Source organism: Entelurus aequoreus, linkage group LG26, assembly GCF_033978785.1.
Source record: "Entelurus aequoreus isolate RoL-2023_Sb linkage group LG26, RoL_Eaeq_v1.1, whole genome shotgun sequence".
In the NCBI taxonomy this organism is placed as follows: domain Eukaryota; kingdom Metazoa; phylum Chordata; class Actinopteri; order Syngnathiformes; family Syngnathidae; genus Entelurus; species Entelurus aequoreus.
In genome coordinates, this window is record NC_084756.1 from 38551817 (window position 1) to 38574614 (window position 22798).

The window sequence follows — 22798 nt, forward strand, 5'->3', positions numbered from 1 at the left end:
CAACCAATATTCTACAACACAAACACAACGTTGAAACAACATGCTTTTTGACGACGTTTAATCAATGTCAGCTTGTGACGTTAATTTGACCGTTGAAATTTGGTCTTTTCCCAACCAACAACGTGGATCCAACGTTAGACACCAACGTTGTCTCCATTTACAAATACAACTATTTTCCAACGTTGTTCCAATGTCAGTTTCCAAGGACGTGTAATCAACGTTGTATCAATGTCTTGTGCCTGCTGGGTATGCTGACCTCTCCTCTCCTCTCCTCTCCTCTCGCCTCTGCTCAGGCCTCTCATAGCCAAGAAGAACCCCAAAATCCCCATGTCCAAGATGATGACAGTGCTGGGGGCCAAGTGGCGGGAGTTCAGCGCCAACAACCCTTTCAAGGGCGCCTCCGCGACCGCCGTGGCCGCCGCTGTCGCAGCCGCCGTGGAAACTGTTACTGTGGCTCCGCCGAACCCTGTCGGCCAGCTCGGCGCTCAGCCGGGGCCCGTCAAAAAAGCCAAAACCAAAGAGGGGAAAGGTGAGGTCCCTTGCAGTCACAACAGTATCAGAAACAGCTCTCAGTGTGACGCGGTGCAGTTTTGCAGCCCTGCAATGTGCCTGCGTAATAATAAACACATTGTTGTGTGAATGCCTAAGCATATCCCATTGTCAGGTTTAAACACTGATGACATCTGTAAATCAGACAAGAAGCAAGAAATCATGCAGAGACAGAGTTCATTTTAGCTCATGAGGAGAACGCATGGAGCTGAACACTTAGTCACAGTCTCGCCCTACGCTCTAAGGTTCAGCTCCTGCGTCCCTCTGTTTATTCAGGAGTTCCACAGTCAACAATACTAAGGCCGCCTCTAAAAGGAGTGGTCACATATATTATGCAAAGCAGGTCCAGGACGCACGATACGTGACGGAATGTGCTGGGGGCCTTGTGATTTCGCCTTGTCCCCGCTTCGTCTGCGTGTTCTCATCTTATCTTCGTTGAGGTCCTTGAAGTCTCTGCTTCGTCTGCGTGCTGTCATCTTATCTTCGTTGACGTCATTGAAGTCCTTGGCTGTTAGCGGGCTAAAACAAAGATGACATCTACGGCTGAGGCCACCCCTCAGACAGGAAGTCTTTGTCCTTGCACAGATTAGAAATGTCCAACTTGAGCACAATAGCTAAATAACTAAAGCAACAGACTTTAGGCATACTAAAGTTAGTGTGATAATATATACATAATTATTCCAACACCCATTACCCAGAATTCCCAGTTTTACCATTGAAAATGAATGGGCCATATTCCAAAGGTGCACAGTTCTCAAATTTCTCAATCAACTTGAACCGTTCCACTTTTAACATCTTCCACTCACCTTGGACAAAACAATCCAAATAATTCCCGTAATTCCCGTAATTCCTGGTTCTCCAAAGCTCTACCTGCACCTCTTGTCCCAACCCATCAGGCGCAAGACATTGATACAACGTTGATTATACGTACACGTCCTTTAAAACGGACTTTGAAACAACGTTGCAAAATAGTTGTATTTGTAAATTGAGACAACGTTGGTGTCCAACGTTGGATCCACGTTACGTGACCAAAATTCAATCGAATCAACGTCAGAACCCAACATGGATTAAACGTCGTCAAAAAGCATGTTGTTTCAATGTTAAGTTTGAGGTGCTCAACGTCAGGACCAAATTCACCAAGTTCTCAACGTTGTTTTCAGAGTCTTGTGCCTGCTGGGAAAGTTTTCACAGTCCACATTTTTCAGCCAATTCCAACCATTCCACCATCAAAACATTCCCTTTAGTTGGGACAACAAATCCTCCAAATTCTTTGTCTGTACAAATTCCTGATTTTCCCGAAATTCCAGGAATTTCGAGACACCACAAGCTTTTCGTCAGTATTTTAGCTAGCACGGCTAACAGGCTAATGTGCAATATGTTATATAACTTGTGAAGAAATTGGGGAATTTTCTCCGGGCCCTAATATATCCCTTACTCTGAAGGGATAGATTCATACCCTTACCCCTCGTTATGCCCACTACCCCTGTATGCAAAGAGTAATTGGGACGGGAACATGCACAATGAAGGGATCGGGCTAAAAAGTAGGGCGATGGGGGATGTATTGGGACTTGTCCTAAATCACAAGTGCCTCAAAGGGCTGCACAAACCACGACGACATCCCCTGATCAGGACCCACATCCGGGCTAGGAAAAACACCAAAAGCCCAAAATGGGAAATGGAAGAAACCTTGGTAAGAGTCCAGTCCAGTCCAGTCCGTCTTCTTCCGTGACGTAGAGACGTGGTTCACCCTGGGTCACGACTTAGAACAGCTACTGCCTCCTCCAGACGGGTTCCTCTCCAGAGATTATCCGTGGTAACGTCTATACGCAGGGGAGAGGGGCAGAAAAGAGAAGCGGCCGGTCAACTGGTCTATAACAGAGTCTATTTAAAAGCTCGAGCAGTGGTTCTCCAATTTGTTTCACCTCAGAAAACACTTGGCTCTCCAAGTACCAACATAATGACCGACATTAAAATACAGTAGGTTAGTATGCCTAAGTATTCATTAAAAACAAGGCAGAGGTTAAGTATATTTAAGTGGAACAGTTCAAGTACCTCTGGGTCTTATTCACAAGTGAGGGAAGAGTGGATCGTGAAATCTACAGGCAGTGATGCGGACCCTATATCGGTCTGTCGTGGTGAAGAAGGAGCCTAGCCGGAAGGCAAAGCTCTCAATCTTCCTCATCCCCCTCCTATGGTCATGAGCTTTGGGTTATGACTGAAAGGACAAGATCTCAGGTACAAGCGACCAAAATGAGTTTCCTTCGGTCGGGTGGCGGGGCTCTCCCTTTAGAGATAGGGTGAGAAGCTCTTTCATTTGGGAGGAGTTCAGAGTAGGGGAGGAGATCTTGCTCCAATTCTGCCACAAGTGGAGGAGTTCAAGTACCTGGGAGTCTTGTTCACGAGTGAGGGAAGAGTGGATCGTGAGATCTACAGGCGGATCGGTGTGGCGTCTGCAGTGATGCGGACCCTATATCGGTCTGTCGTGGTGAAGAAGGAGCCTAGCCGGAAGGCAAAGCTCTCAATCTTCCTCATCCCCCTCCTATGGTCATGAGCTTTGGGTTATGACTGAAAGGACAAGATCTCAGGTACAAGCGACCAAAATGAGTTTCCTTCGGTCGGGTGGCGGGGCTCTCCTTTTAGAGATAGGGTGAGAAGCTCTTTCATTCGGGAGGAGTTCAGAGTAGGGGAGGAGATCTTGCTCCAATTCTGCCCCAAGTGGAGGAGTTCAAGTACCTGGGAGTCTTGTTCACGAGTGAGGGAAGAGTGGATGGTGAGATCGACAGGCGGATCGGTGCGGCGTCTTCAGTAATGCAGAACCTGTATCAGTCCGTCGTGGTGAAGAAGGAGCTGAGACGGAAGGCAAAGCTCTCAATTTACCGGTCAAGCTACATTCCCATCCTCACCTATGGTCATGAGCTTTGAGTTATGAGGACAGGATCACTGGTACAAGCGTTCAAAATCAGTTTCCTCCGCTGGGTGGAGGGTCTCTCCCTTAGAGATAGGGTGAGAAGCTCTGTCATTCGGGAGGAGCTCCGTGTAAGCTCCAGATGAGGTGGTTCGGGCATCTGGCCAGGATTCCTCCCGAATACCTCCCTGGGGAGGTGTTTAGGGCACGTCCGACCGGTAGGAGACCACGGGGAAGACCCAGGACACATTGGGAAGACTATGTCTCCCGACTGGCCTGGGAACACCTCGGGATTCCCCGGGAGGAGCTGGACCAAGTGGCTGGGGAGAGGGAAGCGTCCAAAATCAGTTTCCTCGGCCGGGTGGAGGGTCTCTCCCTTAGAGATAGGGTGAGAAGCTCTGTCATCCGGGAGGAGCTCCGTGTAAGCTCCAGATGAGGTGGTTCGGGCATCTGGCCAGGATGCCTCCCGAATACCTCCCTGGGGAGGTGTTTAGGGCACGTCCGACCGGTAGGAGACCACGGGGAAGACCCAGGACACATTGGGAAGACTATGTCTCCCGGCTGGCCTGGGAACGCCTCGGGATCCCCCGGGAGGGGCTGGACCAAGTGGCTGGGGAGAGGGAAGCGTCCAAAATCAGTTTCCTCCGCCGGGTGGAGGGTCTCTCCCTTAGAGATAGGGTGAGAAGCTCTGTCATCCGGGAGGAGCTCCGTGTAAGCTCCAGATGAGGTGGTTCGGGCATCTGGCCAGGATGCCTCCCGAATACCTCCCTGGGGAGGTGTTTAGGGCACGTCCGACCGGTAGGAGACCACGGGGAAGACCCAGGACACATTGGGAAGACTATGTCTCCCGGCTGGCCTGGGAACGCCTCGGGATCCCCCGGGAGGAGCTGGACCAAGTGGCTGGGGAGAGGGAAGTCAGGGCTTCTCTGCTTCGGCTGCCGCCCCCGCCTAATGTGGTGTCCGCCGGGTATAAATCGACGCTCATTGAAGCCATCTGTGTGTCTCAAGGTCCTGGAGTTCGAAAGAGAAGCAAGACTGTGAAAGACGTGAAGAAGAAAGTGAAGCCCAAGAAGACCAAATCCAAGTCGGGACAAAGCGGGAAGAAGAAGAAGGCGTCCTCGGTGAGCCTGGCTCGCGTCGGTGCTCTGTACCGTACCGTGTCTTTAAACCAGTGCTGTTTCAGAGCGAGGAGGACTTCCTGGAGGAGTCCGACTTTGACGACATCAGCATCCTCAGTGCCGCCGTGCTTTGTGACACCTTGGGGGCCGCCGCTAAGAAAAAGGCCCGACGCGGTCGCAAAAAAAGAAAAAGTAGGTGCACCCAGGACCAGACCCTGCCATGCATCATGTAATATATTACATAAGGCTAATTGTTAGCATCCAAGTTAACCCTTTTTTTCAGGAATTGAGTCCCTTTTTTTAAATTCTCTATGGCATTGTTGGCTAATTATCCCCACTGTGGCTGTTGAACAGGGGAGGACGGCGACGGCTATGAGACGGACCACCAGGACTACTGTGAGGTGTGCCAGCAGGGCGGCGAGATCATCCTGTGCGACACCTGTCCCCGAGCGTACCACCTGGTGTGCCTGGAGCCCGAGTTGGAGAAGGCCCCCGAGGGCAAATGGAGCTGCCCACACTGTGTGAGTGCACGGAAAGGCCATGTGTCAAGTTGATTGGAAATATGCCTGATGCTTTTAGTTTGAAAAACTGCACAGCCTCTCATGTTGAATGCAATCAGCAGATACAGAGAACTGGGTTTTTAGGACAAGTTTTATCCTGTTTATCATTATGTTAGATCCACTATGGACTGGACTCTCACACTATTATGTTAGATCCACTATGGACTGGACTCTCACACTATTATGTTAGATCCACTATGGACTGGACTCTCACTATTATGTTAGATCCACTATGGACTGGACTCTCACTATTATGTTAGATCCACTATGGAATGGACTCTCACACTATTATGTTAGATCCACTATGGACTGGACTCTCACACTATTATGTTAGATCCACTATGGACTGGACTCTCACTATTATGTTAGATCCACTATGGACTGGACTCTCACTATTATGTTAGATCCACTATGGACTGGACTCTCACTATTATGTTAGATCCACTATGGACTGGACTCTCACACTATTATGTTAGATCCACTATGGACTGGACTCTCACTATTATGTTAGATCCACTATGGACTGGACTCTCACTATTATGTTAGATCCACTATGGACTGGACTCTCACACTATTATGTTAGATCCACTATGGACTGGACTCTCACTATTATGTTAGATCCACTATGGACTGGACTCTCACTATTATGTTAGATCCACTATGGACTGGACTCTCACACTATTATGTTAGATCCACTATGGACTGGACTCTCACACTATTATGTTAGATCCACTATGGACTGGACTGTCACTATTATGTTAGATCCACTATGGACTGGACTCTCACTATTATGTTAGATCCACTATGGACTGGACTCTCACACTATTATGTTAGATCCACTATGGACTGGACTGTCACTATTATGTTAGATCCACTATGGACTGGACTCTCACTATTATGTTAGATCCACTATGGACTGGACTCTCACTATTATGTTAGATCCACTATGGACTGGACTCTCACATATATTCCCATTAATTACCCATTAATTCCCATATATTCCCTTTAATTCCCATCAATTCCCATTAATTCCAATATATTCCCATTAATTACCCATTAATTCTCCATTAATTCCCACATATTCCCATTAATTCCCCTTTAATTCCCCTTTAATTCCCATATATTCCCATTAATTCCCATATATTCCCATTAATTCCCATATATTCCCATTAATTCCCATATATTCCCATTAATTCCCATATATTCCTATATATTCCCATTAATTCCCATATATTTCCATTAATTCCCATATATTCCCCATTAATTCCCATTAATTCTCCATTAATTCCCATATATTCCCATTAATTCCCCATTAATTCCCATATATTCCCATTAATTCCTCATTTATTCCCATTAATTCCCATGTATTCCCTTTAATTCCCATATATTCCCATGAATTCCCCTTTAATTCCCCTTTAATTCCCATATATTCCCATTAATTCCCATATATTCCCATTAATTCCCATATATTCCCATTAATTCCAATATATTCCCATTAATTCCCATATATTTCCATTAATTCCCATATATTCCCCATTAATTCCCATTAATTCTCCATTAATTCCCATATATTCCCATTAATTCCCCATTAATTCCCATATATTCCCATTAATTCCTCATTTATTCCCATTAATTCCCATATATTCCCATTAATTCCCCATTAATTCCCATATATTCCCATTAATTCCTCATTTATTCCCATTAATCCCCCATTTATTCCCATTAATTCCCATATATTCCCATTAATTCCCCATTTATTCCCATTAATTCCCCATTAATTCCCCATTTATTCCCATTAATTCCTCATTAATTCCCATATATTCCCATTAATTCCCATATAATCCCATTAATTCCCATATATTCCCATTAATTCCAAATAAATTCCCATAAATTCCCATTAAATTCCCCTATATTCCCCAGTAATTCCCATCAATTCTCCATATATTCCCATTAATTCCTCATTTATTCCCATTAATTCCCATATATTCCCATTAATTCCCCATTAATTCCCCATTTATTCCCATTAATTTCCCATTTATTCCCATTAATTCCCATATATTCCCATTAATTTCCATATATTTCCATTAATTCCCTTTTAATTCCCATATATTCCCATATATTCCTCATTAATTCCCTTGTATTCCCATTAATTCCTCTTTAATTCCCATACATTCCCATTAATTCCCTTTTAATTCCCTTATATTCCCATTAATTCCCCTTTAATTCCCATACATTCCCATTAATTCCCATATATTCCCATTAAATTCCCCTATATTCCCCAGTAATTCCCATCAATTCTCCATTAATTCCCATATATTCCCATTAATTCCCCATTTATTCCCATTAATTCCCATATATTCCCATTAATTCCCATATATTCCCATTAATTCCCATATATTCCCACTAATTCCCATTAATTCCCATGGACGGTGTCCAACTTTAAATAATCCCAAAAATGGTCAATATTTCCAAACTTCCCGAGCTTAACTTCCCGTGGTAAATTTCCGGCAAGTTTCCGGAAATTTACCGGACACTTCCCACCCCTTTGCCAGCCTACATGGGTATAATACTTCCTGGTCATGTGCTGCAGGAGAAGGAGGGCATCCAGTGGGAGGCCAAAGACGAGGAGGACGAGGAAGAGGAGGAGGCGGTGGCGCGGGAGGAAGAAGACGACCACATGGAGTTTTGCCGCGTGTGTAAAGACGGCGGAGAGCTGCTGTGCTGCGACACCTGCCCGTCGTCCTACCACATCCACTGCCTCAACCCGCCGCTGCCCGAGATACCCAACGGGGAGTGGTTGTGTCCACGCTGCATGGTGAGCTCCTTTGTGCCACCTTTTCTTCTCCCCCTCAGACCTTCTTTGCTTCCCTGCGTTCCAGTGCCCTCCCCTGAAAGGCAAAGTACAAAAGGTTCTTCACTGGATGTGGGGCGAGGCGCCGCTGCCCCCTGACCCGCCCCTGGACCCGGACGGCCAGCCCGGCGCAGACCCGCTCAGCAGGCCTCCGCTCAAGGGCCACCCCGAGAGGGAGTTCTTCGTCAAGTGGGCCGCACTCTCCTACTGGCACTGCTCCTGGGTCAGCGAGCTGCAGGTGACAAGCCGGACCACCGCCCTCTCGGTCCAGTTGTTGCGCAATGCGGTCTTCAGTGTGTGATGTGCACAGTTGGAGCTCTACCACACCGTCATGTACCGGAACTACCAACGCAAAAACGACATGGACGAGCCCCCGCCGTACGACTACGGCTCCGGCGAGGAGGAGCTCAACAACGAGAAGAGGAAGAGCAAAGACCCCCAGTACGCCGCCATGGAGGAGCGCTTCTACCGATACGGAATCAAACCCGAGTGGCTGGTCATCCACCGCGTACTCAACCACAGGTGGCCGTACCACTTTTCATTCACGCTGGCATCACCACCGAGGAAACATGTGCTGTGTGTTTGTGTGCTTGCAGCCTGGATAAAGACGGGGAGGTGCATTACCTGATCAAGTGGAGGGACCTCCCCTACGACCAGTGCACCTGGGAGGTGGACCACTTTGACGTGCCAGATTACCACCGCCATAAAGCTTCCTACTGGGACCACAGGTATGCCACCTGGGCAACAATGGGACTTTCTTACAGCTGTTGAAAAATGGCAACTCACTGGAAACACAATTCAATGTTAAGATCCGGCTTTGTGCCAAACTCCAACCAAATTTAGCCCGCCACATCGTTTCATTGTGGCCTGTCATTCCAATTTAATGTGGCCCGTCCCATATTGAACGCCAAATAATTCAAATGTGCCCCGCCCATCACTTTATGTGACCAGCCACAACTTTTTCAATCACTTTACGTGCTCTGCCACATTATTTTGAGTGGCCCAACACGTCATTTTATGTGGCCTGTCATGTCTTTCTAAAGTGGTCCGCCAAATCATTTTATGTGGCTTACCATGTCATTTTATGTGGCCAGTCATGTCTTTCTAAAGTGACCCGCCACGTCATTTTAATGTGCACTGCCACATCATTTTATGTGGCCCAACACATCAATTTATGTGGTCTGTCACATCATTTTATGTGGTTTACCACATCATTTTATGTTGCCCAACACATCATTTTATGTCGTCTGTCACATCATTTTATGTGGCCCAACACATCATTTTATGTCGTCTGTCACATCATTTTATGTGGCCCAACACATCATTTTATGTGGTCTGTCACATCATTTTATGTGGCCCAACACATCATTTTATGTGGCCCAACACATCATTTTATGTGGCCCAACACATCATTTTATGTGGTCTACCACATCATTTTATGTGGCCTACCACATCATTTTATGTGGCCCAACACATCATTTTATGTGGCCCAACACATCATTTTACGTGGCCCAACACATCATTTTATGTGGCCCAACCACGTCATTTTATGTGGTCTACCACATCATTTTATGTGGTCTACCACATCATTTTATGTGGTCTACCACATCATTTTATGTGGCCTACAACATCATTTTATGTGGCCCAACACATCATTTTATGTGGCCCAACACGTAATTTTATGTTGCCCCCCCACACCATTTTATGTATCTTAATACATCATTTTATGTGGCCCAACACATCATTTTATGTGGCCTACCACATCATTTTATGTGGTCCACCACATCATTTTATGTGGCCTACCACATCATTTTATGTGGCCCAACACATCATTTATGTGGCCCAACACATTATTTATGTGGCCCAACCACGTCATTTTATGTGGTCTACCACATCATTTTATGTGGCCTACCACATCATTTTATGTGGCACAACACATCATTTTATGTGGCCCAACACATAATTTTATGTGATCTACCACGTCATTTTATGTGGCTCACCACGTCATTTTAGGTGGCCCAACACGTAATTTTATGTTGCCCCCCCACACCATTTTATGTATCTCAATACATCATTTTATGTGGCCCAACACATCATTTTATGTGGCCCAACACGTAATTTTATGTTGCCCCCCCACACCATTTTATGTATCTCAATACATCATTTTATGTGGCCCAACACATTATTTTATGTGGTCCACCACATCATTTTATGTGGCCCAACACATCATTTTATGTGGCCCAACACATCATTTTATGTGGCCCAACACATCATTTTATGTGGTCTACCACATCATTTTACTTGGCCTACCACATCATTTTATGTGGCCCAACATATCATTTTATGTGGCCCAACACATAATTTTATGTGGCTCACCACATAATTTTATGTGGCCCAACACGTAATTTTATGTTGCCCCCCACACCATTTTATGTATCTCAATACATCATTTTATGTGGCTCACCACGTCATTTTAGGTGGCCCAACACGTAATTTTATGTTGCCCGCCACGCCATTTTATGTACCATTTTATGTACCATTTTATGTATCTCAATTAATAATTTATGTGGCCCAACACGTCATTTGAAAGTGCCCTGCCACATCATTTACGTGGCCCAACACATTTTATGTGGTCTACCACATCATTTTATGTGGCCCAACACGTCATTTTACGTGGCCCAACACATCATTTTATGTGGTCTACCACATCATTTTATGTGGCTCACCACGTCATTTTAGGTGGCCCAACATGTAATTTTATGTGGCCCGCCACATAATTTTATTTTGGCTTGTCCCTCCATTTTAAGGTGGCCATCTGGGAACGCCTCAAGCTTTGAACATCTTGCAGACAAACTCAAAGAAGAGGTTGTAAAAGTGACTCTGGAGCGTAATGTGTCAAACTCTAGGCCCAAATCTGGCCTGCCATGTTATCAATGTGGCCTGCCACACTGCTCAGTGTGGTTCACCACGTCATTCAAATCCGGCCAGCCACGTTATTTGACGTTGCCTACCTCCTTATTCAATGTGGTCTGCAACCTCCTTTAACATGGTCCGCCACATCATTTAAATTGGTCCATCACGTGATTCAATGTTGTCGTCCACGTCATTGAACGTAGTCCACAACGCCATTTAACGTGGCCTGCCACAATATTTTTAACGTAACCTGCCACCCCATTCAAAGTGGTTTTACACATCATTTAATGTGGCCCGTCACGTGATTCAATGTGGACCTCCACATCATACAATGTAGTCCGCTACGTCATTTAAAGTGGCCTGCCACGATATTTTTAATGAAACCTTCCATGTCATTTAAAGTGGTCCGCCACATCGTTTAAAGTGGCCCATCACGTGATTCAATGTTGTCCTCCACCTCATTGAACGTAGTCCACAACGCCATTTAATGTGGCCTGCCACAATATTTTTAACATAACCTGCCACGTCATTCAACGTGGTCTTCCACATCGTTTACTGCGGTCCGCCACATCATTAAATTTGGCCCTCTGAGGGCAGCCATAATTGCAAAGTGGCCCTCAATAAAAATAAAAAAAAGACCTAGACCAGAGAACAAAAATGTAGATTAAAATCATCATAGGTCCCCTTTAAAGACCAGCAAAATACGCCCCCTAGTGGCTGTGAGCACAACATCATCTTAGGCTCCAATAAAAATATTTGTGTTACATAATTTGTCATAAGTTTTGTGTTGACAGTTTTCATCCTACAGACTAACAGTTCATTCCCCAAAAATCCTCATTCGTAAATATTTTCCTAATGACATCAAAATATGTAATAAAATCCTGTTAGTGTTATATTTACCACTTTTTTGCACAGCGATGACCACACCACTTAATGCCATTGTTTTCTTTTCAACTTTACCAGGGAGCAAATCTTAGGGGAGGACCAGCGCCCTCTGGTGGTGAGAAAGGATAACAAACTCAAAGAGGACCACGGAAAGAGGGAGATCCCTCCAGACGCTCCCATCATTGACGTAACATCACTTCCAACTCTCATCCACTCCGTCTCCTTTCTTTACCCGTTTGAGATATACCTTTTTGTCACCAGCCAACGATCAAGTTTGAGCACCAGCCATGGTACATCAACGCCACCGGGGGGACGCTGCACCCGTACCAGCTGGAGGGCCTGAACTGGTTGAGGTTCTCCTGGGCGCAGGGCACCGACACCATCCTGGCCGACGAGATGGGTCTGGGGAAGACGGTGCAGACCATCGTGTTCCTCTACTCCCTTTACAAAGAGGTAGCCTGCATACCACCTGTTCTAGAATAATACCATCGTGTTCCTCTACTCCCTTTACAAAGAGGTAGCCTGCATACCACCTGTTCTAGAATAATACCATCGTGTTCCTCTACTCCCTTTACAAAGAGGTAGCCTGCATACCACCTGTTCTAGAATAATACCATCGTGTTCCTCTACTCCCTTTACAAAGAGGTAGCCTGCATACCACCTGTTCTAGAATAATACCATCGTGTTCCTCTACTCCCTTTACAAAGAGGTATCCTGCATACCACCTGTTCTTGGAATATGTTCTAGAATAATACCATCGTGTTCCTCTACTCCCTTTACAAAGAGGTAGCGTGCATACCACCTGTTCTTTGAATATGTTCTAGAATAATACCATCGTGTTCCTCTACTCCCTTTACAAAGAGGTAGCCTGCATACCACCTGTTCTAGAATAATACCATCGTGTTCCTCTACTCCCTTTACAAAGAGGTAGCCTGCATACCACCTGTTCTAGAATAATACCATCGTGTTCCTCTACTCCCTTTACAAAGAGGTAGCCTGCATACCACCTGTTCTAGAATAATACCATCGTGTCCCTCTACTCCCTTTACAAAGAGGTAGCCTGCATACCACCTGTTCTAGAATAATACCATCGTGTTCCTCTACTCCCTTTACAAAGAGGTAGCCTGCATACCACCTGTTCTAGAATAATACCATCGTGTTCCTCTACTCCCTTTACAAAGAGGTATCCTGCATACCACCTGTTCTTGGAATATGTTCTAGAATAATACCATCGTGTTCCTCTACTCCCTTTACAAAGAGGTAGCGTGCATACCACCTGTTCTTTGAATATGTTCTAGAATAATACCATCGTGTTCCTCTACTCCCTTTACAAAGAGGTAGCCTGCATACCACCTGTTCTAGAATAATACCATCGTGTTCCTCTACTCCCTTTACAAAGAGGTAGCCTGCATACCACCTGTTCTAGAATAATACCATCGTGTTCCTCTACTCCCTTTACAAAGAGGTAGCCTGCATACCACCTGTTCTAGAATAATACCATCGTGTCCCTCTACTCCCTTTACAAAGAGGTAGCCTGCATACCACCTGTTCTAGAATAATACCATCGTGTTCCTCTACTCCCTTTACAAAGAGGTAGCCTGCATACCACCTGTTCTAGAATAATACCATCGTGTTCCTCTACTCCCTTTACAAAGAGGTAGCCTGCATACCACCTGTTCTTGGAATATGTTCTAGAATAATACCATCGTGTTCCTCTACTCCCTTTACAAAGAGGTAGCCTGCATACCACCTGTTCTAGAATAATACCATCGTGTTCCTCTACTCCCTTTACAAAGAGGTAGCCTGCATACCACCTGTTCTTGGAATATGTTCTAGAATAATACCATCGTTTTCCTCTACTCCCGTTACAAAGAGGTAGCCTGCATACCACCTGTGCTTGGAATATGTTCTAGAATAATACCATCGTGTTCCTCTACTCCCTTTACAAAGAGGTAGCCTGCATACCACCTGTTCTAGAATAATACCATCGTGTTCCTCTACTCCCTTTACAAAGAGGTAGCCTGCATACCACCTGTTCTTGGAATATGTTCTAGAATAATACCATCGTGTTCCTCTACTCCCTTTACAAAGAGGTAGCCTGCCATAGCACCTGTTCTAGAATAATACCATCGTGTTCCTCTACTCTTTTTATAAAGAGGTAGCCTGCATACCACCTGTTCTAGAATAATACCATCGTGTTCCTCTACTCCCTTTACAAAGAGGTAGCCTGCATACCACCTGTTCTAGAATAATACCATCGTGTTCCTCTACTCCCTTTACAAAGAGGTAGCCTGCATACCACCTGTCCTTGGAATATGTTCTAGAATAATACCATCGTGTTCCTCTACTCCCTTTACAAAGAGGTAGCCTGCATACCACCTGTACTTGGAATATGTTCTAGAATAATACCATCGTGTTCCTCTACTCCCTTTACAAAGGGGTAGCCTGCATACCACCTGTTCTAGAATCATACCATCGTGTTCCTCTACTCCCTTTACAAAGAGGTAGCCTGCATACCACCTGTACTTGGAATATGTTCTAGAATAATACCATCGTGTTCCTCTACTCCCTTTACAAAGAGGTAGCCTGCATACCACCTGTACTTGGAATATGTTCTAGAATAATACCATCGTGTTCCTCTACTCCCTTTACAAAGAGGTAGCCTGCATACCACCTGTTCTAGAATAATACCATCGTGTTCCTCTACTCCCTTTACAAAGAGGTAGCCTGCATACCACCTGTCCTTGGAATATGTTCTAGAATAATACCATCGTGTTCCTCTACTCCCTTTACAAAGAGGTAGCCTGCATACCACCTGTACTTGGAATATGTTCTAGAATAATACCATCGTGTTCCTCTACTCCCTTTACAAAGGGGTAGCCTGCATACCACCTGTTCTAGAATCATACCATCGTGTTCCTCTACTCCCTTTACAAAGAGGTAGCCTGCATACCACCTGTACTTGGAATATGTTCTAGAATAATACCATCGTGTTCCTCTACTCCCTTTACAAAGAGGTAGCCTGCATACCACCTGTACTTGGAATATGTTCTAGAATAATACCATCGTGTTCCTCTACTCCCTTTACAAAGAGGTAGCCTGCATAACACCTGTTCTAGAATAATACCATTGTGTTCCTCTACTCCCTTTACAAAGAGGTAGCCTGCATAACACCTGTTCTAGAATAATACCATCGTGTTCCTCTACTCCCTTTACAAAGAGGTAGCCTGCATAACACCTGTCCTAGAATAATACCATCGTGTTCCTCTACTCCCTTTACAAAGAGGTAGCCTGCATACCACCTGTTCTTGGAATATGTTCTAGAATAATACCTCTCACATCGTGTTCCTCTACTCCTTTTACAAAGAGGTAGCCTGCATACCACCAAGACTTGGAATATGTTCTAGAATAAAACCTCTCACATTTGAACCTACAGGGTGCAAGACGTGTATAGACTATGGTATAGAGAGAAAAAGTACCGACAACTCGGTTCCAAACATGGTGCCTTGCCACCTTAAGGGGATTTTCCCGGTTTTCCCGAAATTTCCAGGAAATTCCCTTTCAAATGAATGGACGTATTCATAGTTCTACAATGCCCTAAATTCTCAAAAATTTGCACCGTTTTTATACTCGATTATACCGACCTTTCAACCATCCACCCACACTACTCTTCTGTTGTATCAAACGCAAAAACACGTTTTCTCGGTTCCAAAAATTCCCTGATTACCTAGAATTACCAGGAATTTCCCCCCATTGGAAATGAACAGGCAGTATACAAGACTCTACATATCCCACATTTCTCAACCGATTTGAACCATTCCACCATCCACACACTCCACTCACCTTGGAAAATCAAACTACCATTTTCCACCTTCAAATAAATTCCAGGAGATCACTAAATTCACGGTTTTCCAAAGCCCTGTTTTCACCTCTTCCTGGAAAGTTTTCACAATCCACATTTTTAACCGTTTTTCACCATTCCACCTTCAAAACATTCGTCTTAGTTGGGTCAACAAATGCTCCTATTTTTTTCCGAACAAATTCCTGATTTTCCCGAAATTCCAGGAATTCGGAAAAAAAACAATCTCAATTCAAACTGTAACTACGTCAACATTTTTCAGCCGATTCCAAAATTTCCAACATCAACCCATTCATATCATCTAGGACAATTGTGCTAGTATCAATCTTTTTAAAGATTCACAGTTTTCCCGAAATTTCCAGGAAATTCCCATTTAAATGAATGGACGTATTCAAAGTTCTTCAATGCCCTAAATTCTCAAAAATTGCACCGTTTTTATACTCGATTCCAACCTTTCAACCATCCAAATTCTTCAAATTTCTCCAAATTCCCGGATTTCCCGGAATTTTCTCCCCATTGACAATGAATGGGCATTATACTGCATATCCCACATTTCTCATCCAACCATTCCAACATCCACACACTCCGCTCACCCCGAACATTCAAGCCGGCATGTTTCCTGGTTCCGAAAATTCTCTGATTACCCGGATTTACCAGGAATGACCCCCGCCCCATTGAAAATTAACAGGCAATACACAAAACTCTCCATATCCCACATTTCTCAGCTGATTCGAAGCGTTTCACCATCCACACACTCCACTCACCTTGGAAAATCAAACTACCATTTTCCACCTTCAAATAAATTCCAGGAATTCCCTGAATTCATAGTTTTCCAAAGCCCTATTTTCACCTGTTCCTGGAAAGTTTTCACAGTCCAATTTTTTTTTACCGTTTTTGACCATTCCACCTTCAAAACATTCCTCTTAGTTCAGACAATAAATTCCCCAATTTTTTTCCCTACAAATTCCCGGTTTCCCCCGAAATTCCAGGAATTCGGAAATCCCCAACCTCTATTCAAACTGTAACTACGTCAACATTTTTCAACCGATTCCAAAAATTCCAACACCAACCCATTCATATCATCTAGGACAATTGTGCTAGAATCAATATTTTAAAAAATTCCCAGTTTTTCCGAAATTTCCAGGAAATTCCCATTCACATGAATGGACAGACGTATTCATAGTTCTACAATGCCCTAAATTCTCAAAAATTGCACCGTTCTTATATTCGATTCCAACCTTTCAACCATCCACCCACACTACTCTTCTGTTATATCAAACGCAAAAAACATGTTTTCCCTTTCCACAAATTCCCGGATTTCCCAGAATTTTCTCCCCATTGACAATGAATGGGCATTATACTGCATATCCCACATTTCTCATCCAACCATTCCACCATCCACACACTCCACTTACCCCGGACATTCAAGTCAGAATGTTTCCCGGTTCTGAAAATTCCCTGATTACCCAGAATTACCTGGAATTCCCCCCATTGGAAATGAACGGGAAATATACAAAACTCTACATATCCCACATTTCTCAACCGATTCGAAGCGTTCCACCATCCACACACTCCACTCACCTTGGAAAATCAAACTACCATTTTCCACCTTCAAATAAATTCCAGGAATTCCCTGAATTCACGGTTCTCCAAAGCCCTATTTTCACCTTTTCCTGGAAAGTTTTCACAGTCCAAATTTTTTTAACCGTTTTTTACCATTCCACCTTCAAAACATTCCTCTTAGTTCAGACAACAAATTCCCCATTTTTTCCCCCTACAAATTCCAGGTTTTCCCCAAAATTCCAGGAATTCGGAAATCCCCAACCTCAATTCAAACTGTAACTACGTCAACATTTTTCAACCGATTCCAAAAATTCCAACACCAACCCATTCATATCATCTAGGACAATTGTGCTAGAATCAATATTTTTTAAAAATTCCCGGTTTTTCCGAAATTTCCAGGAAATTCCCATTCATATGAATGGACAGACGTATTCATAGTTCTACAATGCCCTAAATTCTCAAAAATTGCACCGTTTTTATACTCGATTCCGACCTTTCAACCATCCACCCACACTACTCTTCTGTTATATCAAACGCAAAAACACGTTTACCCGGTTCCGAAAATTACCTGATTACCTAGAATTACCAGGAATTTCCCCCCATTGGAAATGAACAGGCAGTATACAAAACTCTACATATCCCACATTTCTCTACCGATTCGAAGCGTTCCACCATCCACACACGGCACTCACCTTGGAAAATCTAACTACCATTTCCCCCTTCAAATAAACTCCAGGAATTCCCTAAATTCACGTTTTTCCAAAGCCCTGTTTTCACTTCTTCAATCCACATTTTTAACCGTTTTTCACCATTCCACCTTCACAACATTCGTCTTAGTTGGGTCAACAAATGCTCATATTTTTTCCGAACAAATTCCTGATTTGCCTGGAATTCAGAAAAAAGCCATTCTCAATTCAAACTGTAACTACGTCAACATTTTTCAGCCGATTCCAAAATTTCCAACATCAACCCATTCATATCATCTAGGACAATTGTGCTAGTATCAATCTTTTTAAAGATTCACGGTTTTCCCGAAATTTCCAGGAAATTCCCATTTAAATGAATGGACGTATTCATAGTTCTTCAAATGCCCTAAATTCTCAAAAATTGCACCGTTTTTATACTCGATTCCAACCTTTCAACCATCCACCCACACTACTCTTCTGTTATATCAAACGCAAAAACACGTTTTCCCGGTTCCAAAAATTCCCTGATTACCTAGACTTACCAGGAATTTCCCCCCATTGGAAATGAACAGGCAGTATACAAGACTCTACATATCCCACATTTCTCAACCGATTTGAACCATTCCACCATCCACACACTCCACTCACCTTGGAAAATCAAACTACCATTTTCCACTTTCAAATAAATTCCAGGAATTCGCTGGAATTCACGGTTTTCCAAAGCCCTATTTTCACCTTTTCCTGTAAAGTTTTTACAGTACAAATTTTTTTTACCGTTTTTGACCATTCCACCTTCAAAACATTCCTCTTAGTTAAGACAACATATTCCCTAATTTTTTTCCCTACAAATTCCAGGTTTTCCCCGAAATTCCAGGGATTCGGAAATCCCCATCCTCAATTCAAACTGTAACTACGTCAACATTTTTCAACCGATTCCAAAAATTCCAACACCAACCCATTCATATCATCTAGGACAATTGTGCTAGAAATCAATATTTTAAAATGTTTTTGGTTTTTCCGAAATTCCGAAATTTCCAGTAAATTCCCATTCAAATGAATGGACGTATTCACAGTTCCCCAATGCCCTAAATTCTCAAAAATGTGCAGATTTTATACTCGATTTCAACCTTTCAACCATCCACCCACGCTACTCTTCTGTTATATCGAACGCAAAACATGTTTTACCTTTCTCCAAATTCCCGGATTTCCCGGAATTTTCTCCCCATTGACAATGAATGGGCATTATACTGCATATCCCACATTTCTCATCCAACCATTCCACCATCCACACACTCCACTCAACCTGGACATTCAAGTCAGAATGTTTCCTGGTTCTGAAAATTCCCTGATTACCCAGAATTACCTGGAATTCCCCCCATTGGAAATGAACGGGAAATATACAAAACTCTACATATCCCACATTTCTCAACCGATTCGAAGCGTTCCACCATCCACACACTCCACTCACCTTGGAAAATTAAACTACCATTTTCCACCTTCAAATAAATTCCAGGAATTCCCTGGAATTCACGGTTTTCCAAAGCCCTATTTTCACCTTTTCCTGTAAAGTTTTCACAGTCCAATTTTTTTTACCGTTTTTGACCATTCCACCTTCAAAACATTCCTCTTAGTTCGGAAAACAAATTCCCCAATTTTATTTCGTACAAATTCCAGGTTTTCCCCGAAATTCCAGGAATTCGGAAATCCCCAACCTCAATTCAAACTGTAACTACGTCAACATTTTTGAACCGATTCCAAAAATTCCAACACCAACCCATTCATATCATCTAGGACAATTGTGCTAGTATCAATATTTTTAAAGATTCCCGGTTTTCCCAAAATTCCCAAATTTCCAGGAAATTCCCATTCAAATGAATGTACGTATTCATAGTTCTACAATGCCCTAAATTCTCCAAAATTTGCACCGTTTTTATACTCGATTCCGACCTTTCAACCATCCACCCACACTACTCTTCTGTTATATTGAACGCAAAACATTTTTTCCCTTTCGCCAAATTCACGGATTTCCCAGAATTTTCTCCCCATTGCCAATGAATCCGGGCATTATACTGCATATCCCACATTTCTCATCCAACCATTCCAACATCCACACTCTCCGCTCACCCCGAACATTCAAGCCTGCATGTTTCCTGGTTCCGAAAATTCTCTGATTACCCGGAATTACCAGGAATTACCCCCCCCCCCTGCCCCTCCATTCAAAATTAACAGGCAATACACAAAATTCTACATATGCCACATTTCTCAACCGATTTCTCAAACTGTAACTACGTCAACATTTTTCAACCGATTCCAAAAATTCCAACACCAACCCATTCATATCATCTAGGACAATTGTGCTAGTATCAATATTTTTTAAAGATTCCCGGATTTCCCAGAATTTTCTCCCCATTGCCAATGAATCCGGGCATTATACTGCATATCCCACATTTCTCATCCAACCATTCCAACATCCACACACTCCACTCAACCTGGACATTCAAGTCAGCCTGTTTCCCGGTTCCAGAAATTCCCTGATTACCTAAAATTACCAGGAATTTCCTCCCATTGAAAATGAAGGGGCAATACACAAAACTCTCCATATGCCACATTTCTCAACCGGTTTGAACCGTTCCACCATCCGCACACTCCCCTCACCCTTGACATTCCTACCGGGATTGCAAAGTCTATTTCTTCAAAACTTCATGTCGACTTAGCCATGTTGTGCTGAGCAGCCAGGTCACACGCCTGTGAAAGTGACATTTCTGATTCTATGGTTGTCATCATCATTTAAAACGTGACTCCATGACAGGGCCACTCCAAGGGACCCTTCCTGGTGAGCGCGCCCCTCTCCACCATCATCAACTGGGAGCGGGAATTTGAGATGTGGGCTCCGGACTTTTACGTGCTGACGTACATCGGCGACAAGGACAGCCGCGCCATCATCCGGGAGAACGAGTTCACCTACGAGGACAGCGCGGTCAAGCTGGGACGGAGGGCCTTCCGCATGAAGGTACCCGGACTTCCTCCGAACCTCCACAAGCAGGTTCACTTGTCTGACGTCCCTTTCGGCCGCTCCCCTTCTGTCCGCTAGAAAGACACGCCCATCAAGTTCCACGTGCTGCTGACCTCCTACGAGTTGATCACCATCGATCAGGCCATCTTGGGCTCCATCACCTGGGCCTGCCTGGTGGTGGACGAGGCCCACAGGCTGAAGAACAACCAGTCCAAGGTAAAACTGCCCGGCAGAAGATCCTCTGCGTGTACTCCAGACTTGTCCCCTTGCAGTTTTTCAGAATCCTCAACGGATACAAGATCTACTACAAGCTGCTGCTCACTGGGACGCCGCTTCAGAACAACCTGGAGGAGCTTTTCCACCTTCTCAACTTCCTCACTCCGGAGCGCTTCAAGTATGCTTTAAACGTCATTTCCAACATGCATGCTTCACATTTCTCTTTTCAAACATGTCCGAAAAGGAGTCAAAAGATGCATATCTTATTTAATCCTTCCACTTTTCCTTTTCATAGCAATTAATAACACATTCAACTCACTTCCTGTTCTCTTCTCATTCTTTGTTTAGCTTTTTTTTCCCCTGCGTTTCGGTTAACTTCCTGTTTTGCGCTCTTATTTTGGTTCCACGTCCTGTTCAGTTTGTGTTGTTGTGACAGATCTGTCCCTCCTGCGTGTCACCACCTCCGCGACGGCGCTCAGCAGCAAATGTAGACGCTCCTGCGGGGAACAACACAAACAGAACAGGACGTGGAACCAAAATAAGAGCGCAAAACAGGAAGTCGACCGAAACACGGGACAAAAAAAATACCCAAAAAGCTAAACGGCGAGTCGTAATACAATGAATACACGATTTACTCCATGAATAGAGTTCTTAAAAAAAAAGTTCAATAAGTTTGCGAGTTGAATAACGTTTTCAATAATATTCCAAATATTTTTGTAAACATTTGAGTTGGACCAGTTTCTTAATGTGGATCATAATAATACTTAGTTTATTAATCCATTCCATCATTTAATTGCACACACTCATATACTAAAGGTTTTAAGTGTTGTACGTGCGTACACATTTTAAAAAGTACACTGCAAAAACTGAAATCTAAGTAAGATGAAATATGTCAAATAAGGGTGATATTTGCTTATTTTCTGTCTGATAAGATCATTCTTCTCACTAAGCAGATTTTATGTTAGAGTGTTTTACTTGTTTTAAGTGTTTTGCTCCTAAATGATCTCGGTAAGATATTACAGCTTGTTGCTGAGATGTGATGAGCTATATTGAGTAAAACATGCTTGAAACTAGAATATCAACTGTTGCAAAGCTGCACTGCAAAAAGTCAGTGTTGAAAAACAAGAAGAAAAAAATACAAAAATGAGGGGTATTTTACTTGAATTAAGCAAAATGATCTGCCAATAGAACAAGAACATTTGGCTTGTCAAGACTTTCCAAAACAAGTCAAATTAGCTAACCTCAATGAACCCAAAATAGCTTAAAATAAGTATATTCTCACTAATAACAAGTGCACTTTTCTTGGTAGGAAAAAAAATATGAGACCTTTTTGCTCAATATGTTGAAAAATATTCTTAAATGAAGTAAATGCTAGTGCCATTATCTTGACATAATGATATGCGCTCGGCATTACATTTCTTGAAACCAGCAAACTTATACTAGAAACTAGTTTATTGTTCTTAATGGAAAGGCAACAAGGCAAGCGCTTGTTACTCTCGGGGTCTCCTAGCCGCTCAGGCAAATCATATTGTCGAAAAATGCATTTTTCCATCGATAACATGACATCATCGCGCCAAGTGCGTGCTCTTTCAGTCAATTAGTGCACAAGGAATATATATATATATATATATATATATATATATATATATATATATATATATATATATATATATATATATA

The 22798-nt window shown here is 43.4% G+C and overlaps 1 protein-coding gene across 1 annotated transcript in view; it reads left to right on the forward strand.

Moving 5' to 3' along the window:
* Nucleotides 1-22798, forward strand: part of chd5 (chromodomain helicase DNA binding protein 5) — a 136088-nt gene that overhangs the window by 46765 nt on the left and 66525 nt on the right. Inside the window, exons 5-17 of the mRNA XM_062037812.1 lie at nt 294-529; nt 4463-4575; nt 4638-4764; nt 4927-5093; nt 7723-7947; nt 8012-8221; nt 8294-8505; nt 8580-8711; nt 11860-11968; nt 12043-12234; nt 20699-20899; nt 20981-21118; nt 21175-21296. Of these exons, the coding sequence (XP_061893796.1) occupies nt 294-529; nt 4463-4575; nt 4638-4764; nt 4927-5093; nt 7723-7947; nt 8012-8221; nt 8294-8505; nt 8580-8711; nt 11860-11968; nt 12043-12234; nt 20699-20899; nt 20981-21118; nt 21175-21296 (2184 nt within the window). The remainder of the gene's footprint in view (nt 1-293; nt 530-4462; nt 4576-4637; nt 4765-4926; nt 5094-7722; nt 7948-8011; nt 8222-8293; nt 8506-8579; nt 8712-11859; nt 11969-12042; nt 12235-20698; nt 20900-20980; nt 21119-21174; nt 21297-22798) is intronic.